The sequence below is a fragment of the Mauremys mutica genome, chromosome 4, assembly GCF_020497125.1.
Source record: "Mauremys mutica isolate MM-2020 ecotype Southern chromosome 4, ASM2049712v1, whole genome shotgun sequence".
Classification (NCBI taxonomy): Eukaryota; Metazoa; Chordata; order Testudines; family Geoemydidae; genus Mauremys; species Mauremys mutica.
The window spans coordinates 82051929-82075188 of record NC_059075.1 but is presented as its reverse complement, the minus strand read 5'-3'; the positions used below and the strand labels follow the sequence as shown (position 1 = coordinate 82075188).

General features: G+C 41.6%; 1 protein-coding gene across 1 annotated transcript; it reads right to left on the bottom strand.

Moving 5' to 3' along the window:
* Positions 1 to 1303: 1303 nt before the first annotated feature.
* Positions 1304 to 23028, bottom strand: LOC123368688 (actin, aortic smooth muscle-like). The gene is made up of 9 exons (XM_045013696.1): positions 22939 to 23028; positions 19014 to 19190; positions 16970 to 17098; positions 15335 to 15445; positions 11124 to 11208; positions 8919 to 9080; positions 7717 to 7908; positions 6011 to 6192; positions 1304 to 2217 (listed from the first exon to the last, which is right to left on the bottom strand). The coding sequence occupies exons 1-9, from the start codon at positions 22939 to 22941 to the stop codon at positions 2074 to 2076; spliced, it is 1185 nt and encodes a 394-aa protein (XP_044869631.1). The 5' UTR covers positions 22942 to 23028; the 3' UTR covers positions 1304 to 2073.
* Positions 23029 to 23260: the final 232 nt, after the last annotated feature.

The following is a 23260-nucleotide window of genomic DNA, read 5'->3' as shown; positions in this document are numbered from 1 at the left end:
TCAGTCCCTCGAGAGTATTAGTCATCACCTTTTAATTTTTTGCACAGTTACACCGAGGAGCTGGAAATGGCATGGACAAACACACAGCATGCAGATGGAAGATCAAATGTTAACCAAAAATGCTGGTTCAATTCAATGGGCAACAGTTGACTGGCAGTACCCAAGAGGCGATCTGAAAAACAAATGGGCCAGCAGCAGCACTTTGATAAGAACTGCTGATCTTGACATCAGTTAATCACTTCTTGCTTACATGCTGTGGGCCAGGGCAATGTCTGTTATGTTGCCTCTGAAGGGAATGGGAATTATTTATATCATCCTCTATTTTTTTTCCATACTTTAAGAATGTTGACTTGAAATAACCCTTGGTCATTTTACCTAGAAGAAAAAACCCAGCTTCTATAAAAGTTGCCAATTAAAAAAAAAAACACTCTTTCCCCAGAGCACAGGCCACATAAACAGGCTGTGAGCTGAGGAAGCATGCATTGAATCTATTTCCCTGGCCATGGAAAATCAATATGCTACACAGTTGATTTGTTTTTTCCCTCCTTGAAAGAGAATAGCTATCCTTGCTGACAACAACTCTTTCCAGCTATGAAGGAAGGATTTAGGAAGTATCAGTGTAGAGTGCAGTGACACCAGTGAGAGAGAGATCATTGTCCAATTGTTAGATCGCTCAACTGGGTGTCAAGAATCCTGGATTATATTCCAGACTCCGCCCTTGGAAGACCTTGTCCAATCACTCTTCCTCTCTGTGCCATTCTTTCTCAATCCAGGCACAGGGATAGTACTTACCTACCATACCTCAGAGTGAGTGAACCCCGAAGGCCTGATATTAAAGTCATGAAGTCAAAGGGAGGCTTGCCTAAGGAGTGCAGAATCAGGCCCATCTGTCAAATGAGTTTGTTTTGCACTTGAAATATAGCAAGGAGGATACAAATCCTGTCATCACTTTCAAGGATAGAGCATTACAGTACACTGAGCCATTTGGAAGTACAGGCAAATATTTTTTTTATAGAAATTGTGAAACTTGTTAGCTTAATTTTAAAATTGCTTATCTTGAACACTTAGTTGGAATTTAACAAAGCAATTTTCATTGACCTAATTAAATTAAAATAGACTGTTATGACTACTTATTAGTATACGTTTAATAGATAAACTGGTCACTATATAATTAAAGTAAATCACTTTAGCATGGATAATTACACTTTTATTGATCCATTAAACCAGAAGAGTTTGATAACACATTTGAAAGTCTTCTTATTTACTCAGTATTCATTTCTTTGGCATAAGAAGGACAGTGGTAGCAAGTTAATTAAAATCAATTAACTGCTAAAAAAAGAGACATGTAAGCAGAACAATGTGTGACAGGTAAATTAATCTGGTACATGTAATTACAGCACAAAACCACTACAGTTTGTTGACACTCATGACCAGTAGCATGGGTTCCTGCCAAACAATCATGGGAAGCAAAGGAAAAGATTATATGCAACTTCTGCACAAAGGACTTTGCACTTTAGATCCATCCAAATTTGCTGTGTCTGCCACTTTCTCACTGTGGTGAAATTCATCCCTATACAGAGGGACAGCAAAAAAGCTATGCATCACATAATACTCAAAACAACGCTTACAGGGTGCATAGACTTTGTGCAGGGTCTCTGCACAAGGGGAGAATTTCTACCTATATAAGTTTGGAGAAACCATTTAATTTTTGTGCGCTTCAGATTCTCCATCAGTAAAAGAGGGTAATAATACTGATCAACACCACAGCAACTTTGTGAGGTTTAACTCATGAATGTTTCTAAAACGCTCTGAGATTCATGAAGGAAAAGTTCTACAGAATTTATTGTTTTATTGCTATAATTACTCTTGGAAGGCATCTGTCAATTGCATGTTAAATTACAGTGTCTTTTCCTCGTTCAGAAACAAGACAAACAATATACTAATTGGCATGATAACCATTTATTGTGTTTTAATAAGCAATAGAAGGAAGCCTAAAGCATGTACTTCCCACAAGGGGGGATGTGGTGTAGAGAACCACCGTTACTTATCATTGATGGCACATCATGAGTGTACTCAAAAGCATTTGCGATGGACAATGGAAGGACCAGCTTCCTCGTATTCATCTTTGCTGATCCACATTTGCTGGAAGGTAGACAGAGAAGCCAAGATTGAGCCCCCAATCCAGACGGAGTATTTACGTTCTGGTGGTGCGATCATCTAGAAGGGGAGAGAAGTGTAATGTTTTACGAGCAGAGAAATGAGTAGCTCACACAGTAATATTTCGTCTGTGCAAATTTACTAGGTCAAAGCCAGTTCCCCATTACAGCAGTGCAACACCACTGAAATAAATCATCCAACAGCTAAAAAGGCAGTCATCTCTTCTGCCTTGCAGCTGCAGTCAGAATGATTTCAATGTAACAATTTGGCCCCTGACTATATGGGCCATTACTTGAGAGGAAGCCAATGGAGTGGCAGATACTCAGCACTATTCTGAATCAGACCTGAAGATGGTAATGAAAAATGGGCAAGGACCAAAACAGTCAGCTATCTGCAGATTGCCAGGGGGGTTTAGTAGCTTGATCCACCTTGAAGCCAAGAAAGTGCTCATCAGGTGTTTATTACATGTATCTAGTTGAAAAACAACCATTTGCTACACATGTACCTGGGGGTCCCAGCATATTACCCCATACTACAATCCCTAGATGGCCTTTTCATTAAGATGTGTTGTAGTGCTTTAACTTTCTTTGGATGCATGTGGGCCAATATACTTAACTGAATTTCTTTCAAGTAAGTTGAGATTGCACAGAACCTCACAGGATTGGGCCCCATATACTTTCAAAAGCGAGTGTGTTTGAGGCACTTTAAAGGGGTCTCAGAGGGAAGGTGCTTAGCAATTTTGGAAAATCAGGCCCTATTAAGGTGTCTCCAGTCAAGCCCCTCAAATCACTAGTAACTTTTGAAATCCAGTCATCCCAGAGGGAGCTCAGATTGTAGCCTCAATCACCCCTCATGCTCCAATTGCTCCCCCAGAGCTAGGTCACTACAAAGGAGTGGGTGGAGGGGTGGGGAACAGCACAAGATAGAGGGACCTGGGCCATCCGGTGCTGAGCCAGGGCCCTAGGGGTTTATCAAAGTGTCCAGCCCTGTTACTGAGCTACCCTCAAATTATGTTTTCCCCTGGGTCGTTTCCTTCTAGTCTGGAGCTCCTCAGTTTGAGGCACAGTCACTGGCTTAGCAGACTCTCTTTGGTCTCTTAGGATGTGTTTGCGCAGCAATTAGACACTCACAGCTGGCCCATGTCAGCTGACTCAGTCTCATAGGTCTCAGGCTCAGGGGCTATTTAATTGTGGTGCAGACATTCAGGCAGTGGCGTAGCCAGGTTCTAACATCAGGGGGAGCGAACACATAAAAAAAGGTGCCACCCGACATATTAAAATCACACCTCTACCTCAATATAACACGACCCGATATAACACGAATTCGGATATAACGGGACAAAGCAGTGCTCCAGAGGGCTGCGCATGCACCCAGTGGGATAGCCCCTCTCATCTTTCCTGAGGGGGCTGCTCTGCAATCTGTGGCCCCTGGAAGCAGGCAGCACACAGGAATGGGGGGGCACAGTCCCCCACATAAAAGAGACAATCGGACAGAGGTGGGCAGGGTCTGTTGGGGGTTCGCACGGGGGAGAGAGGGTGGGGGCTGCACTGGGAGACTCTCCAATGCAGCACCTAGCCACGCTGGCTCTGTGCATCATGAGGCACTCGGGAAAAGGAGGCAGCAAGAGAGAGAGAGGCTGAGGAGGAGGTGCCCTTCCCCTCCCAGCTGGGTCTGTGAGTCCCTGATCTCACAGAGTCTCAGCGCTGCAGGCATTCAGCCCCCGGGTACTGAGCTGCAGTGCAAGCTAGAGGGGCTGATACAGAGAAGTCAGGACCAGTCAGTCAGAGCACTTCCCATGTCATCATGAAAACTCACTCCTGGAAAGCTGGGTGAGGTAATATGGCACGGGGGGTGGGGTAATATATATCAAGGTGGGTGAGGTAATATCTTTTATTGGACCAGCTTCTGTTGGTGAGAGAGACAAGCTTTTGAGCATTCACAGAACTCTTCTTCAGGAAGAAGAAAACTCCATGAAAGCTCCAAAGCTTGTCTCTCTCTCTTTCACCAATAAAAGTTGCTCCAATAAAAGATATTACCTCACCCACGTTGTGGCTCTAATGTCCTGGGAACAACAGGGCTACACCAACCCAGCATACAAAAATGCAATATTCACATGAACAGCACAGAGTGACCACCATCACACCAGGACACTATTTTCACCATTCATCTTAGCATAATGTCATCATCACACCAAGGAAGTAGCACTATCAGCACAATGAGATAAATATAGCCACATGTGCATGCCAAAAATTCACAGTACAAGCACACTGGGATCCACACAGCAGGATAGTAATGTCAGTTTAGCTCTCTGTCTGAGTCCATCCCCACTAAACTAAGTCCAAAGTTTCAGCTAAACACAAGGGCACCTGCAAATAGCTGTATTAACAGCAGGATCTACACTGGCACAATAAGAGGAGTTGCATGTCAGGGCACTAATTCCCAATCCCAGTATAAGGCAGACAGCCATCCCACCAGCAGCCAGATGCTGGCTCTCACAGCCACCTGGAGGGTTTCCAGTGCCCCCCCAAGCCACCCTCACCACAAGAAAGACCCCCTTTGAAATACACTTACCAGCTGCTGCTACTGGCTGCCTTTAGTTGGGTGAGAGGTTAGGAGCTGCTGCTGCAGAGCCAGAGTGCCACAAGAAGCAGGTAGGAGAAGGAGGTGGGGTCTCTCAGCTGCTCAGCCCCTTGCTCCAGGAGCAGTTCCCCTCACTGATTGGCTGGTGGCTAAAACCCAGCTAATCAGCAAGCACTCGCACTCCCCTAGCTAGCTACCCTACTGCCCCTGCCCTGGCCAAACAGCTGATGGCTCGTGGGCCCCCACGGGCCCCATAAACAGTTGACTGGTGGGTAGGTGCCGGTGCCCCTGCCCCCTATAGGGGCATGCCCTGACTGACCCCCTTCTTCCCCAAGGCCCCAGTCTCTCCTCCTCCCCAGGAGCCCAGCTTGCTGGAGCTCAGTTCTTTCCCCCTCCCCTACTCTACCTGATTAGCTGTCTGTCTCCCTCCTGCTGGAAGACAGCCAATCAGCAAGGCAGGGATGGGGCAGGGTTTATGCAGCACACTAGGGGAAGCCAGCAAAGCCTGCCTGCAGGATCCCAGCTTGCTGGAGCTCAGTTCTTCCCCTCCCATCCCTGCCCCGGGATCAGCTGTCTCCCTCCTGCTGGGAGACACAGCTGATCGGTGGGGGCGGGGTATGCAGCACACTGGGGGAAGCTGGGCAGGCCAAGCTTCAGAGCGGAGCATGGGCCCTGCCCCTGGCGCCATGGTAACCTGGCCCAAGGCGTGGCTTTTTTGAAAATGTGCTGAGGGGAAGCAGCTGCTTCCCCTGCACCCTACTAGCTACGCTACAGCATTCAGGCCTGGCTCTGGGAGCCTCCCACCTCGCAGGGTCCTAGACCCCATCCTCCTTTGTTTTTTGCAGCTCCATCCTCTCCTGGTTCTCCTTCTACCTCTTTGGTTGTTCATTCACAGTGTCTCTTTTAATGGGTTCTCTTCTCCTATTCCAGTTTCCATTAGAGTCACAGAGGGCTTTGTTGTTGGCTCCCTCTTTACACTTTCTTTAGGAGACCTCATTTACTCACACAGTTTCAATTACCATTTTTATGCCAATAACTGACAAATCTGTCTCTGAATCCTGACATTGATAAAATAAGGAAGAGAGGTTAGATGACTTGCCCAAGGTCACAAAAATCTGTGGCACAGCCAGGAACAGAATCCAGCTGCAGTAGCTCCCAGTCTTCTGTTCTAAGCACAAAACACTCACTCTCTTGTGAATATATATATATATATGTGGTCTGATTTCTTAACAAAAGAAACATGAAAAAAATCTGTATAAGGTATTAGGATTACCTTAATCTTCATAGTACTTGGAGCCAAAGCTGTGATCTCTTTCTGCATGCGATCACCAATACCAGGGTACATTGTTGTTCCCCCAGAGAGCACATTATTAGCATAGAGATCCTTACGTATGTCAATATCACATTTCATAATGCTGTTATAAGTGGTTTCATGAACACCTGCAGATTCCATTCCTGTTTGAAAATAATATTTCAATATATTACATCCATATGTTAAGGAATCCATTTCTTTACTACTGTCAACATGGAAGGATGACTCATACAGATCAGGGTCAATGGTCCCTAAACATACTGTATTTGCTGACATTACTCCCTTAAGAAAATTCCAGGAACAAGCTATGAGATGCTGGGAGAGAGGCAGGGGAAGAGATAAAGCTAAGTGCAATTTTTCACTTTCCTAGGTGGGAACAGGATTACAAATGGCAGACATAAAATAGACCTGAAAACAAGAAAGATTCTCTCCTACTGTGTTCTAATGGTTGGAATTTAGATTGCCTCAAGTATAAATTGATGCCATTATTTAGCAAACAAAAAAAAGAGCTGTTTGAGTTGTTTCCACAATAGTCTGCCGTTCCTATGGTCAAGTATATTGGAAGTAATATCCACTCATAACTCCAGTTTGTTATAGCGATTCTTATAAGCCAGTCTGAATAACTGGGTAACATGAAAATACAGTAAAGCCCACTTATGGTGGTGATATTTTTCCCCCACAGAAGAGATACAAGGAGTTTCCCTGTGACAGAGTACAATCTGAACAGTGTCATGCTTTCAAATAATTCAGAACTCTCATTCTGACATGGACTTGTGTGCCCAAGAACTGCTGGGCACCAGTGGTGGTTCTGCTACTGTGTATCCTCAAGTCCCTTAACCTTTCCACAACCCAGTTTCCCCATCTGTAAAAGAGAATTTCCACAGAGACCTGCTCCTGCTCCAGGACAGGGGCTCAGATACCAAGATGGGGGCTATACAGGTGCTTCAATGGACAGACTTCTAGATAGAAATCGGTGAGAGTTTTACCACTGACTTCCAGGGAAGCAGGACTGAATTGACTATGGGCCAATCCTGCTGTCGTTACTCAGTTCTCATTGCTGAAGTCAATGGGAGTTCGGTGAGGAAGGCCTGAACTACCATAAACTGAAGGTGGATTTTGACTTTATTATTTTCCAGAAGATAAACTACTGGAAAATAATAATACATGGGTTTTATACTCTATAGCTGGCTGAGTTGAAGACTAGAAGAACTGATTGTGAAGCAGAGGCAGCACCTGGATGAGCAATATTTTTTCTTACATTATCAGGTATTTATCTCACTTAGCACTTCTGTACTGATATCAGTCACTCTGAACTGACTGTAGTATCTTCTCATGGTACTGAAGTACTGGCTGGTAGGCTTTGGTCTTAGTCTGGTGAACTGATACAGGTATTTGAAACAAACCTGAAAAGTCACTGTCTTAGAACCCTAGTATTTTTTAGCCTGAGAGTCAAATTAATATATAGCAAGACCAGCAGATCTGTCTTCCAAAAGAGTAACTTCCTCATTTATCAGAGAGGCTGAGCAAACCCAACTCCTGATAGAGTCAATAGAAACTACAGGTTCTCAGGACATAAAAATCTCTACATTTTAATGTTTCCCTTACAGTTAAACCCAACCTTCTTTTCCAATTCAACCAAGCCCTTTGTAAACACTGCCCAGGCCCACCTATGAATGAAGGTTGGAAGAGAGTTTCTGGGCATCGGAATCTTTCATTCCCAATGGTGATGACTTGCCCATCAGGAAGCTCATAACTCTTCTCAAGAGAAGAGGAGGAAGCGGCTGTTGCCATTTCATTCTCAAAATCCAAAGCCACATAGCAAAGCTTCTCCTTTATGTCCCGCACAATTTCACGCTCCGCTACAAATACCCAACAAAAATAAGTAAGAAATGTTATTTTTTAAAAAGGATCACATTAATTATATCTTTTATCAATATACAATATGGCAGCCAGAAGACACACTCGGGACAGATTCTATCACACATGTTTGTGTGTGTGTGTGTGTGTGTGTGTGTGCAGGGATGCTGCATAGTCAGCAACCTTTCAGAAGTGGTGTGCTGAGTCTTCGTTTATTCACTCTAGTTTAAGGTTTCATGTGCCAGTCATACATTTTAATGTTTTAAAAAGGTCTCTTTCTATGAGTCTATAATATATAACTAAACTATTGTTGTATGTAAAGTAAACAAGGTTTTTAAAATGTTTAAGCTTCATTTAAAATAAATTAAAATGCAGAGCCCCCTGACCCGGTGGCCAGGACCTGGGCAGTGTGAGTGCCACTGAAAATCAGCTCGCGTGCCGCCTTTGGCAAGCGTGCCATAGATTGCCTACCCCTGGTCTAGTGGATTAATCACAGACTTGTGATGTAGGGACTCTTGGGCTCTAGTTCGTAGTTCTGACATTGACCAATGTGTGGCCTCCAGGAAGTCGCTTAACATTTCCATGCCCCAGTTTCCCCATCTGTAAAATCATGGTGATTGTGTCATACTTCCTTCTAGGGGTATTGTGCAGATTAATTCATGTTTGTCCCACCAAACCGCCATCAAATTCCACTAGTCAGAACACAGTAGTAAAAATATAGCTATATACTAGTTCCACTTGGGAGTAAAATGGCTGTGATAATACATGGTGTGTTGGGGGCGTTATTTATGTTGTAGATTTCCTGCTGCTCAGCCTGCACAGCATCAGCATCCTAGATCTTAGAGATGGAAGAAGGCCACTAGATCACACTGTCCATATCTCTGGCCTATCGAGGGTTGTACCCTGCAACACAGCTTTGGTTCAGCAAATCACATACATACTTGCAGTCCAATATGACGCCAAAAAGAGTTAGCGTGCACATGTAAGTTGCATATGGAAGGCATCTTATTACCAGTGGTGACGAAAGAATAGCCTCTTTCTGTGAGAATTTTCATGAGATAATCAGTGAGGTCTCTGCCTGCCAGGTCCAGCCTCATGATGGCGTGGGGCAAAGCATAACCTTCATAGATGGGTACATTGTGTGTGACACCATCCCCAGAGTCCAGAACAATTCCTGGGAAAGAAAAGGAAAAGCTTGACATTCTCAGCCAACGTAGAACCCACAACTTCTGCACATTCTAAACAGAAAGCTGAAACAATAATAAAAGGACTTGTTGGGCAATGTTCATATGATAACTTCTTTTGTCTTCACTATAAGTGGAGCTCTGCTTGTGTGTGGTAGAAATTGTTAGCACACACAAAAGCAAAAGCATGAAGCATTCTTTGGCAAAAGCATGAAGCATTCTGCAATTGTACTGTATTGTTCTCTCTCAACAGATGCTAATGATAATAATCTTACATTTATACAGAGCTCTTCATCTCAAAAGATTCAAAGCACTATATGGACTAAAAATGATGTAAAACTACACACAGAGATCATCTAATCAACAATTAAAATACAGCCTCCTCTGGGCTGAACACAGCAACTGTTTAACAGTGCACTGCCCTGTGTAGTGTTGCTGCACTTTAGGGCAGGAAGTGAAGAACATCTTTTTCATTGAAAAGTGGATGAAAGTTTCCAATATTAAATACACACAAATGTACACACAGAATGGAGCTTTTTAAAGGAATCAACAATTTTCCACAAAGGTTGATTCTGGTAAACGGGTGATCTCTTTTCACAAACTAGACCAGGGGTGGGCAAACTTTTTGGCCCAAGGGAATAGGGAATTGTATGGTGGGCCATGAATGCTCACAAAATTGGGGTTGGTGTGCAGGAGGGGGTGAGGGCTCTGGTTTGGGGTGCGGGCTCTGGGGTGGGGCCAGAAATGTGGAGTTCAGGGTGTGGGAGGGGGCTCCAGGCTGGGGATGCGGGGGAGGGCTTCAGCTGGGGGTGTGGGCTCTGGGGTGGGGATGGGTAGTTTGGGGTGTAGGAGGGTGCTCCATGCGGGGACTGAGGAGTTCGGAAGGTGGGAGGAGGATCAAGGCTGGGGCAGGGGACGAGGGGTTTGAGGTGCAGGAGGGTGCTCCAGGCTGGGATCGAGGGGTTCAGAGGGTGGGAGGGGAATCAGGGCTGGGACAGGGGGTTGGGGTGCGGGGAGAGGATCAGGAGTGCAGGCTCCGAGTAGTGCTTACCTCAAGCAGCTCCCAAAAGCAGCGCATGTCCCTACCCCGTGTCCTATACAGAGGCATGGCCAGGCAGCTCTGCACACTGCCCCATCCACAGGTGGTTCCTGGCCAATGGGAGTTGTGGGGTGAGCGCTTGGGGCAGGGGCAACATGCAGAACGGAGTCCCCGGGCTGATCCTAGGTGTAGGAACTGGAGGGGGGACAGGCTGCTGCTTCTAGGAGCCATGTGGAGTGGCCTCTGACCCTGCTCCCCAGCTGGAGCACCGGAGCAGGGGAAGCCCCAGACTCCATTCCCCCACAGGAGCTCAAGGGCTGGATTTAAATGGCTGGCGAGCCGGATCTGAACTGCGGGCCATAGTTTGCCCACCCCGAACTAGACTGTTGTAAAGCACCAGGTTGTAAAGCCAGATGGTATTTTCAATTTTTTGCAAAATGTACCAAGGCCTTAGTGTTATTGAAATATAATTTATGGCCTTAATGCTTGATCTGGTATTAAATGGTGGTTGGGAGGGATCTCTCTGCTAATGCTAATTATCTCTTCGTGGCAGATTCTGAGTTAGATAATTGAGAAGTATAATGTTTAAACAAGATATTTTCTTATAATGATTCAATGGTATTCTTTTGTCAGGAATATGTTTAATGGTAAAGATAACATGGAAATAAATAAGAAAGCTGGGGATTTGGAACATCAGTTGGTTAAGTGGTTGCTTCTTTTATCTGGTGTGCAGTTAAGTAGAGTCTCAATTTATATTGTCTTTCTCTAATATAAACATAGGTTATATGCGCCTCACAGAAATTCTCCTATAAATTAATAGGTAGGGGGCTAGTACTTTTGGAACAGAAAGGGAGGGCCATGATATGCTTGTACAGTATAGGGCAAGCATGCAGTTCCTAGATGGCTATGGATTCCTGACAGAACATACATAGTGTGTCTATAGCAGCATACATGAGAGAGACAGACAGTAAGACGGACACCCATAGAAACTCACCAGTGGTTCGACCAGATGCATATAGAGAAAGAACTGCCTGAATTGCTACATACATAGCAGGTACATTGAATGTCTCAAACATGATCTGCAATTAAGAGTTTAGGAATCTTTAGGCTATACAATCAGAAGCACTTGAAGAGACAGTAACTCTTTCCTTAACTTATAGATCACTTGATAGTGCAGGTTTATACCCACATAACTCATCTCCCCAACAACCTACTAAAATTAAATTTCATCCATTCACTGCTGTGTAAACAAAATTCTGTGTCAACCCAAAGGAAAAAATAACCATTGCATGTATATTTTATCCCTATAAAATATATTCAGATTATAAATAGGATTTAGCACATACTGTAAATAATACGTGTTTGAACTTAGAAGTTAATTATTGTTCTGTCAAGCATTTTCAACTGGAAAGAATTATTATTTAATGATGCACCTTTTCCAGTAATATTACTCTTCATATAAATAAGACATCTTGTTGGTAAAGTTCACCCACTAGTCTAAAATGAAAATGAAAATAAATTACATACATTTGATATTGTTTCTCTTGCATTTTAATGTTACTTTTTAATTTAAAAGTCTGGGTTTGGGATTTTGGTTTTTTTAAACCATTAAACCCCATGCATCTGTCCTCATCCTGGTGTCAAAGCACTATTAAAAATATCACAAATCTCCTTTGCTTTCCACACTTTTTTCCTCAAGAACTTGCAATAGCAAAGAGTTATAAACAATATGCACTTCTATAGCCCCTTTCCTTTGAAGTTTTTATAGCTCTTTATATAAATATGAATATTAAGCTTTACATCACCTAGGGTGACCAGATTTTATAGGGAGAGTCCTGATTTTATAGGGACAGTCCCAATTTTTGGGTATTTTTCTTATATAGGCTCCTATTACCCGCCACCCCCTTTCCTGATTTTTCACATTTGCTGTCTGGTCACCCTAACATCACCCCAGTGAAGTGGGTGTTGTTATAAACAATTTAAACTAAGGCAAAGAAAGGGTAACTAACTTTCCCAAACTGACAAATGTAACTGTAGCCATGTTGGTCACAGGATATTAAAGAAACAAGGTGGGTCCAATCTTTTAATGGACCAAATTCTGTTGGTGAGAGAGACAAGCTTTTGAGCCACACAGCCCTGAAGCAGAGCTCTGTGGAGCTCGAAAGCTTGTCTCTCCAACAGAAGCTGGTTCATTAAAAGATATCACCTCACCCACCTTGTCTCTCCAAACTGACAAAGGAAGTTAAGTGCATAATGGGAATGGAACCCAGGAGTCCTGACTCCCAGTCCCTGCTCTAATCACTAAACAAGAATGACTCGCTGTCTACCTCCCCACTCTGATAAAACCTTCCCAGCTGCCACCACCTCCCCTGAGGTATTAGACCCTGAGGCCCCCAAGACAAATGATACCACTTCTTCAAACGCTGGCAAAGAATGTCCCTAAGCAATGTACTCACCATCCCTCTCCTACAAACTGAAAGCACCTCCCTCCATTGTCAGCTCCACTTGCAGTGTTCTTGAGTTCTCTCCTGATCCAGTTTTCCAAGGGGGGCAGCACATTGTGCTTGCTTAGGGTTTGATCCAAAGTTCAATTAAATCAACTGAGTCTTCCAACTGACCTCACTAGGATTTGGCTTAGGCCCATATTGGGCCATATTCAGCAAGGTGGGCACACAGAGAAGTAAACTACACTTCCATCTCTGTGGTAACCTAGCCCCTTGACCTAAAGGAGGATTAGAGGGATCAGTCCACAGATGAAGTTCTCGCTAAGTATCTATAGCAGGCGTACCCATTGCTATAGTATCTGAGTACCTTCTATGTTACAGGGCAGATCTTCAAAGGCACAAATGACACTTAGGTACCTAATGTACCATTTCCACCTTAGAAAATATGCTTCTATTTACATACTACAGGTTCTCCCTAAGGTTTCCACCAGGTGGAGCAGTTTTAATTTTCAACTGGCCTCGCTAGGATCTCTGCTAGTGAAGGCTGATTAGGGCAAGCACTGATAATATGGGTGCATCCCTTTCCTAGTCTGTGCTGCCCACATTCCTGAGAGCAATTTGTCCTCCCTAGTGGAGGGACTGTTGTGGCCACTTTCCCTCATTACTACTTCCCTCCCGGACCTGCGTCTACACCAGTGGGAGCCAATGAAGACAGATGGGTTAAATTTAGACTCTTGATTTCATATGTTAGCATCTCTGCAAAGAGACTATGGTTTAACAAAAAGGATTTGTTCCTTTCAGTGACAAACTACATTTTAATTACTGGCATTTCATTTCCAATTAATGGCTTAATGTAATCAGTCATACATAATCATGTTTTTTTTAATTTTAAAATTGAATTTATCATCACTGCATAATGGCAGGGATACACTACCAAGCACGTCTTGCTGTGAAAACAACTGTCTGGCGGTTGAAAGCAGCTATCTTCATCATGTGCTTTGCAATACCCCGTACGTTGTATTACCTCCCAGGAAGGAGCTGTGTTTTATTGCTTAATTAACTCATTTACATAGTCATTAGACACATAAGGATCATATTAAATGCATGCCAAAAATGTGCATGAAGGGAAATGCAGATCCATGTCAATTTTTTCTTGGTGCTGAGCGTATATATATATATATCTATATTTGTATTTACTACTGGTGACTCCGCACTCCAATTTTTGAGGGAAGCAGTATGGCCTTACAGATGGAATGGTGCTCTAGAAGACACAAACTCCTGAGTTCTAGATCAGGCTCTGATGCCAATCTGCTAGTTGGTCTGGGGGTCATGTCACACAACAGAAAAAATGTCAGAAGTGCCATCTAAATTTGGATGCCTCTAGATCTATTAAATCCCCAAACTGGCAGGGAGACTCCCATTTTTAACACCCTGTTCCTGGTTCCTGAGAAGCTGCTTCAGCTGATAGCACTGCAAAGTTGTGGGCAAGATACCCTAGGCTGTGTCAGTGTTTAGAGCCTAGAGCATAGTCCCCAACACCCACATTTACCATATGGCTGGAGTAATGCCTCATCCACCTATGTGGGTGTTGCTCCAGCCACATGGCAGTGAGCGGACAGGTTGGGAACCATGCAGGGGGCAGGTTTAGAGGGAGTAGAGGGAGAATTTGAAGAGAGAGCTAGAGAAAAAGTAGAGAAAATTATGGTTTGATGTGGAGCCAAGGAATGGATTTGGTTGGGAGGGAATTAATGCAAATAACATACTGCATATTCAAATATGAATATTAACTCATTACATCACATGGATATGTGTGTGATGACTGCCATCTTGGCCAACACTGGGGATTGAACTGGAGACCTCCAGCAGAGTTAAAGGCTTAAGTCTCCACAGCCCCAGCTACAGAATCTGGCTCTTTAGCAGCAGTTGTAGCAGACCCACATCATCAGTGGAGATGGGGAAACACAAAACATGCACTAAGCAGTGAATTACGTATTTCCTCTGGATAGAGAAAGCTCAACCTGAGTGTATAAGGCCTACAGCAATTTAATCCTAGACAAGTCCCCACTTACATGACAGCTGCATCTTCTCTGATACATTGGGGTTTGACCTGACAACCGGCAGAGGAGAAAGCAGGAGTCTCTACAGCTGGAGCTAAAGAGCCAAGCTCACATCCTCTGTGGCTCAGACTCAGAATGACACATAACACACTAACCAGTTGATTACACAAATTCTCCAGATTTCCAGTCCTACATCCTTAAAAGGTACATGCTTCAGTTTGTACGTGCCCAAAACTAGACACTTAAAGGCCTGAGTTTCAGAAGTGCTGAGCACTCACAACTCCTGCCGAAGACAACGAGAGGTAAAACATCTCAGCCCTGCTAAATATCGGGCTACCGTTGTCCAGAGCCAGGCATCTAAAATTAGAGACTCTTTAGAGACTCCTTGCCTCACATTCCCCAGGAGAAAAATGGGACAATGCAACAAACCACTCTTGTGAGGGAAGATTACTTAAGGTTTGTAAGGCACTTGAAAAATATGAATCACTTCCAAATGTAATAACTAAATATTTGATTATTATTCACAGAACAGGAACAGCATAGGTACCAGAAAAACAAACTTTTCCACATGTCCCAACCAATGGCCATTGATCCTATCATGGAAGAAGGGGGGAGCTGTGTATCTAGAACCAGTTAACCTTTGGACCCTATGCTGAAACAACCCGTGCAGCACAGATTTAACACAACAATATCCAAATCATTACCTGAGTCATTTTTTCCCGGTTAGCCTTAGGATTTAAGGGGGCCTCAGTCAGCAGCACAGGATGCTCTTCTGGGGCAACACGAAGTTCATTATAGAAAGAATGATGCCAAATCTAAAATGAAAAGACAGTTTAGGGCAACATTTTGCTGACTGCTTTCTTTCTTGGTGGGTCAAAGTTGTGTTGAAAGAGGCATTTGTCATTTCAAATACAGTTTCAGTGAATTTTAAATATACAAATACAAAAACATACGCAGGACAGGACAAATTTTGCTGTTGTTTAGAGCTGAAATCAATGAGTTTTCAGGAGTATAACAGAGTAGATTTGGGGCCAAATTCTATTAAGTGGCTGTGCCCAATAAGGTTCAAATCCAGATGCAGTAGCTGACCTAAGCATTGCACGGTTATGTGAGGGAAGGAATTCTCCATTTCAGGCTGCAAAGCTGCTCCATGGCTTCTGTGGTAGCCTAAGTGTCCCCATCAGTGGGGATTACGAGTCCTAGCTCATGTAGGCTTTACAAATGAAGTCCAATGATTTCCACCATCTTTGAAAATCAGATGACTAAACCTGAACCCAGAGTTGAATTGTCATTAATTCTACAGTAACTGAGTTTATTTGCCACATAATCTGTAAAGCACTTTGAGATCCTTCATGGTGGACAGTGCTATCTATATTTAGCAATGCAAGCTTTGACAGTCCTTCAAGGCTTTGGTGACCCTTGCCTCTCCCATGTGTTCTCCAGAAGCACAGCTTAATGTCTGTGCCCACTTTAGGACCTTCCTTTAATGGATACTCCATGGAAGAATTATAAAGCCCATAGATAAATGCCAGGAAACTCTTACTTGATAGGAAATAAAGAAGCATTGTCACCTTGGGATATTCATGGCTAAACTGGAGCCCTCAACAGAAAAACGTTCTATATCATTTTCTATAACATTTTAACAGGAATGAACCTGTGCTCAGAAGCCAGTGTGGGATTTAAGGACAATTTCCATATTTTCTGCTCTAAATATTTGGAATTCCCCAATACATTTTGCCTAGATCATCTAAAGCACAGAGAGAGCAACATATAAATGCAAGGCAAAGACATCCTTTCATGCTTTCTTGTCTGTGAGGCTAGGAGAAAGGATCGGTCCTTTCTGTCTTCTATTTTTGTGTTTCTAGGTTAAGGAAAAATGTTTTAAGGTTTCTCCTTTGGGATTCTGGGGATCCCAGTCTAAAACTTTTACTTTGACCAAATTCCAATAGATGTAAAAAAAGCAGTTTTGCCTAAGTTAGGACTTCAAAACTGGTCCCAGCACTCTTTAAATGCAGCAGATAAAGTCAGTGTATTTCTAGATCATACTGTTAAAGCTGAGGAATAATAAGAATAATTTTATATGCACTACTTGGAAAAATTAAAAAGCCTAGCAACCTATGACCTGATTATTGCCAAGATAAGACCAATCACCACCTTGACTGTTCCACTAATGTTCTGTACAATCTTCCCCATAAGTTCTGTGTGTCTGTTCTTTTATGAGCTCCTGGAGGCAGGGATTGTGCCTTCTTTCTGCCCAGAACACGTCCAACACATTGTGGATGCTACCCAAAACAAATTAATAATGACTCAGACAAAATGAAATTAAGAAAAACACGCACCTTTTCCATGTCATCCCAGTTAGTGATGATCCCATGCTCAATGGGGTATTTCAGTGTCAGGATCCCTCTTTTACTCTGGGCTTCATCCCCAACGTAACTGTCTTTTTGACCCATTCCTACCATAACACCCTGGAAAATGTAGTTGTCAAAAGTTAGTGTTGTATTGTGTATTATAAAGGAACACTCATCTTGAAAAAAAAATCACATTTTTGTCTGAAAATGTTGTACCTACTCTAGTCACCATCCTTAGTTGTTGCAAAAAGCTATAACTGAAAAGTTAGAGGAAAGAATATTTCTCTATTTTTCACCTATTCTGAGTGCACTTGGCAGTGTTTTGTGTACAATGAGTTTCATGATTACCCCTGTTTCTCTCTTGTTGAAAAGGCCATTATATACACACACCAACAGGAGAGATGAAAAACATTTATACAACATATTGAAAAGGAAGTTTTAAAAAATACTTTCAGACATATTATTTACATTGGGCTGTATCCAACCTTGGATAATCTTTTTGAATTTGTCTTGATTGTAATAGCCTCTGTATCTTGTTTGCCTAAGGTAATGTGAACAGCATATTTGGGACAATATTATTCAACAACTGCCGTCAAAATCTATTCCATGTGTAACTGGATATTCATTAATTTCATGATTTAGGAGATACAGCCATTGAGCTGCATGCATTTGTGTAACTTAAAACTACATGCTAACTCTAATGATTAATAAAACCCAATGTACAAGACAAATAGCTAAATAATATACTATGTTTTGTGCATACAGTATTGCAGGTTTTCATTCATCATGTTTTATTCATAGCTACCAAGACACATTTAGTTTTCAGGAATCTAACATCCTGACCTTGAATTCCATCCATTCTTTTACTGACATAAGTAAACCACTTTTGACAAGTAGAAGAATATATTCTATATTTTGTGGCAAGCACTCAGTTTTGAAAACTATTAAAAATACAGGTATTTTCTTTTTAAATATAAAGGACATTTAAGCAGTTAAAAAAAAGCTGCTAGCCACAAAATTACGCTTATCAGTCCTGCTTGGATTTGATAAAGGGATGTTATTGAGGACTTTAATTGGAAACTTAATTGTCTCTACCAGTGCTTAATGTAATGATACATGGACCTTATCTCTACTATAAATTTGGGTGCTAGTAGTATTTATGGTCTCCCAGCAATATATTTTGTGTATGCTAATAGTCCTCTATCAGCTAAGGATCATTAGTCAATTACCCTCATAGAAGGTTCACTAGTCACCTAATCTATGATTTAAGGTCCCAGTGTTCGGACAGTTTTATAATGGGAGACAAAAAGAGGACTATCAATGTCATGTTAAATAACAATGGCAAATCATGAGAGTAGATGGATTTTTCATTTACTGACTGGCAAGGATGCAGTTTTATAAAGCTGAAAATATTTACAATGAAATTTTGAAGAGATCATTGCTACACCCACTCTTCATGATATTGAAGCACCAGTTGCAGTTTCACTAGTACACATGAATACCATTGAAAGGGCCATCAAAATTCTCCTGCAGATCAATAATTGACTTGACAGCCCAACAATACCTTTTCCATAGAACTGGCAAAAGCATTCCAACAAGGGCAAGACAGCTTAGTCCCATAAAATCATCCAACTCAAATCTTCAGTTTCTAAACACACCAGTGTCCCATGGAAACTTGGGAAAGTTTGGCCTGCATTAGAACTGGATCATTGGAGAAGAGGGACCTCAGACAAGTTTGAAAATATTTGGTCTAACTTTTTAGAAAACTTTGATTAATTCCTAGCAGATGAAAACCAAGATAAGTCTCGCTTTTTCCTTCCCTGCTCCCTTGCCTTCCTTTCCTGTCCCATTCCATAAGTTCTTGTCCTTTTGTCTTTTTTCCTGTTCTCCCTGATTTTGAGGGAAAAAACATTTGTAAAATTAATTTTTTACAAAAGAACTACATTATGCTTATTTCATTCCTAACACAGTTTTCAAGGGCAGTGTAGGAGAAATAAAACCATACAGCTTTGTGCTTTTGGAACAAACTGACCTGGTGTCGAGGACGTCCAACGATCGATGGAAAAACAGCCCTTGGTGCATCATCCCCTGCAAAGCCAGCTTTGCAAAGCCCAGAGCCATTATCACATACAAGAGCCGTGGTTTCATCTTCATCACACATCGTATCTCTCAGTTGTAGGTTGTAGTAACAACAACTTACTGCAGGTGGCTGGGGGCAGAAGCAGCTCTTGATCATTTAGAAATTACATTGCTGGAAAAGAGAGTCTTGAAAACTAACCCTAAACAGTGAAGACTACACTAGGACCCCAATTCAGCAAAGCACTTAAGCATATGCTTAACTTTCAGCAAGAGTAGGTCCCATTGAAGCTAATGGAATTACTCTTGCTTAAAGGTAAACATATGCTGAAGAGGTTTGCTGGACGAAGACCTTTGTCTCCCACGTCCAAAAGGCAAACCTTTATCTCATCTGACCTCTAAAGAACCCTCAAAGAGTCCAGAGACATCTTGATGTTATTGAATGACCATTAGCCACATTAAGTCAGGGCAGAAATATTCATCTCTCCCCTGCTTTGCCAGGGCTGAATTACTATTCTAGATGATCCACTTTTCCTCGTACTTGGATAGTTAAGACTGAATTCATTTGTTCATATTATATATATATAAAATCAATAGAGAGGAAAAATCTCTTTCAAACGCTAGTACTTCAGATCAGCATGGCCCTGTGGAGACCATAGAGGGGGGTTGTTTGTTACAGGTAATAACTGCATTCAAACAGGTTAATCTGAGGTGCTGTTTTGGGAGATTCTTTTAGCACTAAATTGCAAGTGAGAGTGTCAGAGTAACATGATCAATTGTACTAAACACCATTTATGTTGTCTACAAACATATCCCAAATTCCCCTTCTCCCCCAGCGTGTAAAAGCCAATCTGAGAAACGAATGACTAAAAATAATCCTCCCATAAAGTTTCAGGAAAGTGTTTGCCATGTGTTTTTAAATGGCAGCTGCTCTGTTATGTTAAGTGCTTGCTACAGAAACTATTCTATATTTGTAAATGGTGAATTCCTTATCAACAGGGCTATTCTAGGAAGTGGCGTGGGACATGACTGTCTCAACTAGCCAAAAACAACTTGACTCTAGTTTACCAACACATCAGGTGAAATCCTGGACCCATTAAAATCGATGGCACAACTCCCACTGATTTCACTGAAGCCTTGATTTCATCTACAGACTTCTGTTTGGGATCTCTCACGTTTACTTTTCAGACCATGCACTCCCCTCCATTTACACAGGCAGAAATAGAGTAGAAAGAATATGCTTCTCCCTCCATGGCAACTCACAGAAGCTCTATGTCTCCACTCAGGTTAGACTAGTGGAGATTCAAGTAATTGGGGTTACTGTGTAAATATAACCGATGGCAGAATTTGGCCCTTTATCTTCAGTGAGAAAGCCATGCTTTGTTTATTATTTCAGCATCATAAGGCCCCAAATGCTGAAGCATTCAACACTTAGGGCACATCTGTCCAGCCTGCAGTGGAGAGCCTCCCAGCCTGGGTTAACACTAGACTTGCGGTAGTGGGGCTTGTGCTAGAACTCCAAAAAATAGCTGAACAAACAGTGCTTTGATGCTACAGCTTGGGTTCTGAAACGTCCCTCTCCTCCCCCTTCCATAGGCTTACAGTGCATCACTTTCAGAATACTTCCAAGATGGAGTCATGCCTTCAGCTTTCTTTTTGCTGAACCTATAGAAGCATAAACAATTAGCTCCTTTCCACGAAAGCAGCTCTTAGGATATCTGCTGTAGGTATTCGGAATGGGAAGGAGAATTTCCAAAAATTAGCTGGATTGCAATTTTATTTCCAATTTTAACTCACTTACAAAAACTGCTACTGACAATGTCCACTAAAATACTGGGATAATTTAGGAGAACATTGGTTTAAGGGTCTTCTGAGAAAGTTATGAAAAAATAGTGTGCTGATTACAACTTGGGGATCCAAGGTATACTTTTATTCTTACCATTTTTACCCTTTTTCATCCAATGAAAAAAAGATTTTAAACACAACTGCTGCTTAAGCCAATACTTCTCTTGTAAACTTTTGCTTCAGGAGTTTTATATTTAGACCATAAAAACAATTTAGCTCAGGGCTGAAATGTTGCAAGAAATATTTGAGCTTTTAGAGAGTTTGTTTGTTTGTTTGTTTTTAAACAAAACCAACAAAGGAACAAAGACAGGAAGGTTGGCCTTGGCTTAAACATGAATTGTCTGGATCTTGCATCTCACTTTTATTTTTGTTTTTTGTTTTGTTTTGCATTGAGTATTTCACTTGTTATTCTTTACTCATCATTCATAAACCAAGGGTAAGTCTTCTAGGACATTATTAAGTATTTCAATACTTTACGTAATATAATTTGAAACTAAGTAACAAATTCTGACCAGCATTTTTAACCAGTTATACGACTGGTATTTTGTACCTGCACAATAACACAACATGGGGGATTTATGACTGTCTAAAGTTAACTTAGCAGGTGAAGGATGGGGTTTTTGCTCTCTTCCCACAATGTGATACTGTAAAATGCATTGCGGGTTAGTTAACAATTTCAGCGCTATTTTGTAATGTTTGCTCAATGTATATAATGCTTCATTGAGCATTAAAAGACAAAGCATTAAATGCCTTTAAACAACCTTTGCTATTCTTAATTCCTGAACCAAATCCCATTAAAACACAATAGAAAACTTTGCATTGATTCCATGGATTCCAATGTGGTCCTTATCCAGCCAGAAAACACTAATAAGGTTCTAAATCTACTGCAGTTCAGTCCTGCATTTTATAGCCAAGAGTACTTAGCCCTTCCTAAATAAATCTTTCTGGAAGGTGTGTGCAGTTTCACCGTCCATACAAGTGGACTCCCGTATGCATTAGGAGTACATAATTCCATTCATACTGAATTCAAATCTTTAATATTAAAAAAATTATACGACATAGTATATATATATCATAGTATATACACACAAAAACCTGCCCATTCCTCTCAAACTCGCAAAATTAAATTAAGTACTGAAAAGGTCTTGTACTACTAAGACATTATTTCTTTTACAAAATATGCAGCACGTTTACTGATGAACTATGAAATGTCAAATAACTACAAGCAACAGAATACATAAAGAAAGTTCATTTTGTGCTCTGTTATCCTTGCTATTTTAATTCTGGTTACTCACTAACTGGCAGCTCAGTTTACATGGACCAGTTCTCCGAAGTCACAAAGGAAGTGAAGTTCTATGGTGCACTACTTTTTAATAATTCTGAGGCTTAGCACATTATAACTATGGGGTTACATTTTGATCACTTAAGGAATAGTCCTTTTGGGATTATTTGCATGACTGAGACAAGCAAGATCTAGCCCATTGTTTACAAAGAAGCAAGAGTTTCGGGTACCTTTGAGATCCTAGACCTGTAGCATTAAATCATCAAATACAATGTGAAATTATCTCAAGGCAATACTTACCCAAGGGAACAGGAGATGGTGAGGATTTGTAAAAGCTCCTTTGTAAAAGTTAAATGATCTCACCTTCTATTACATTTATATCAGCTTGAGGAATGGAGTTCGCAGAATACCTACATCTGTCAAGCCATTTTTGGAAACATTTGTTTTCAGCTTGTGCTTATCAAAGTGACAGCTTAAAGGACGGGATAAATTAGGGCAGAATTTCTGACAACCCTGGATTCTTTCCCACTAAGTTGTTCACTACGTTATGGTTAATAGCAGACTTTCCCCCTACTAAAATACAAAAAAAAAACCTCTCACACAAGGATTGAATAAGACTGAAATAATCCGTACATCCATTGCTGTCATTGAAAAGCTTTTTGCTTCATTACACCACAAATAACTAAAAATAGCCTACTATCATTCTCTTACCAGCCACTTAGAAGCTGCCACTGGTTAAAGGAAAAGTTCTTACCATGTACAGTACTGGTGTTTCAACTGTACACGTTATCTGTTTTTGTAGTACAGAGACAGAAAATAGCCAGCTTATCTTGGTGCTTGGATGACTCTGTACCTGAAAATGGGGGTTGAATCAGCAACAAGTCACCCAACTGAGTGATAACTATTTTACATCTAAAGAGGGTTATTATATACAGTGTGTCTATCACAAAAGGGCTGTGACGTTCTTGAACTTTTATAAGATCACGAAATGGTGAATCTAAATAGAAAATAAACAGTCTTGGTCAAAATCCAAGAAATAAAGACCCATTAAAGGGAATAAGCAATAGCTTTGTTGG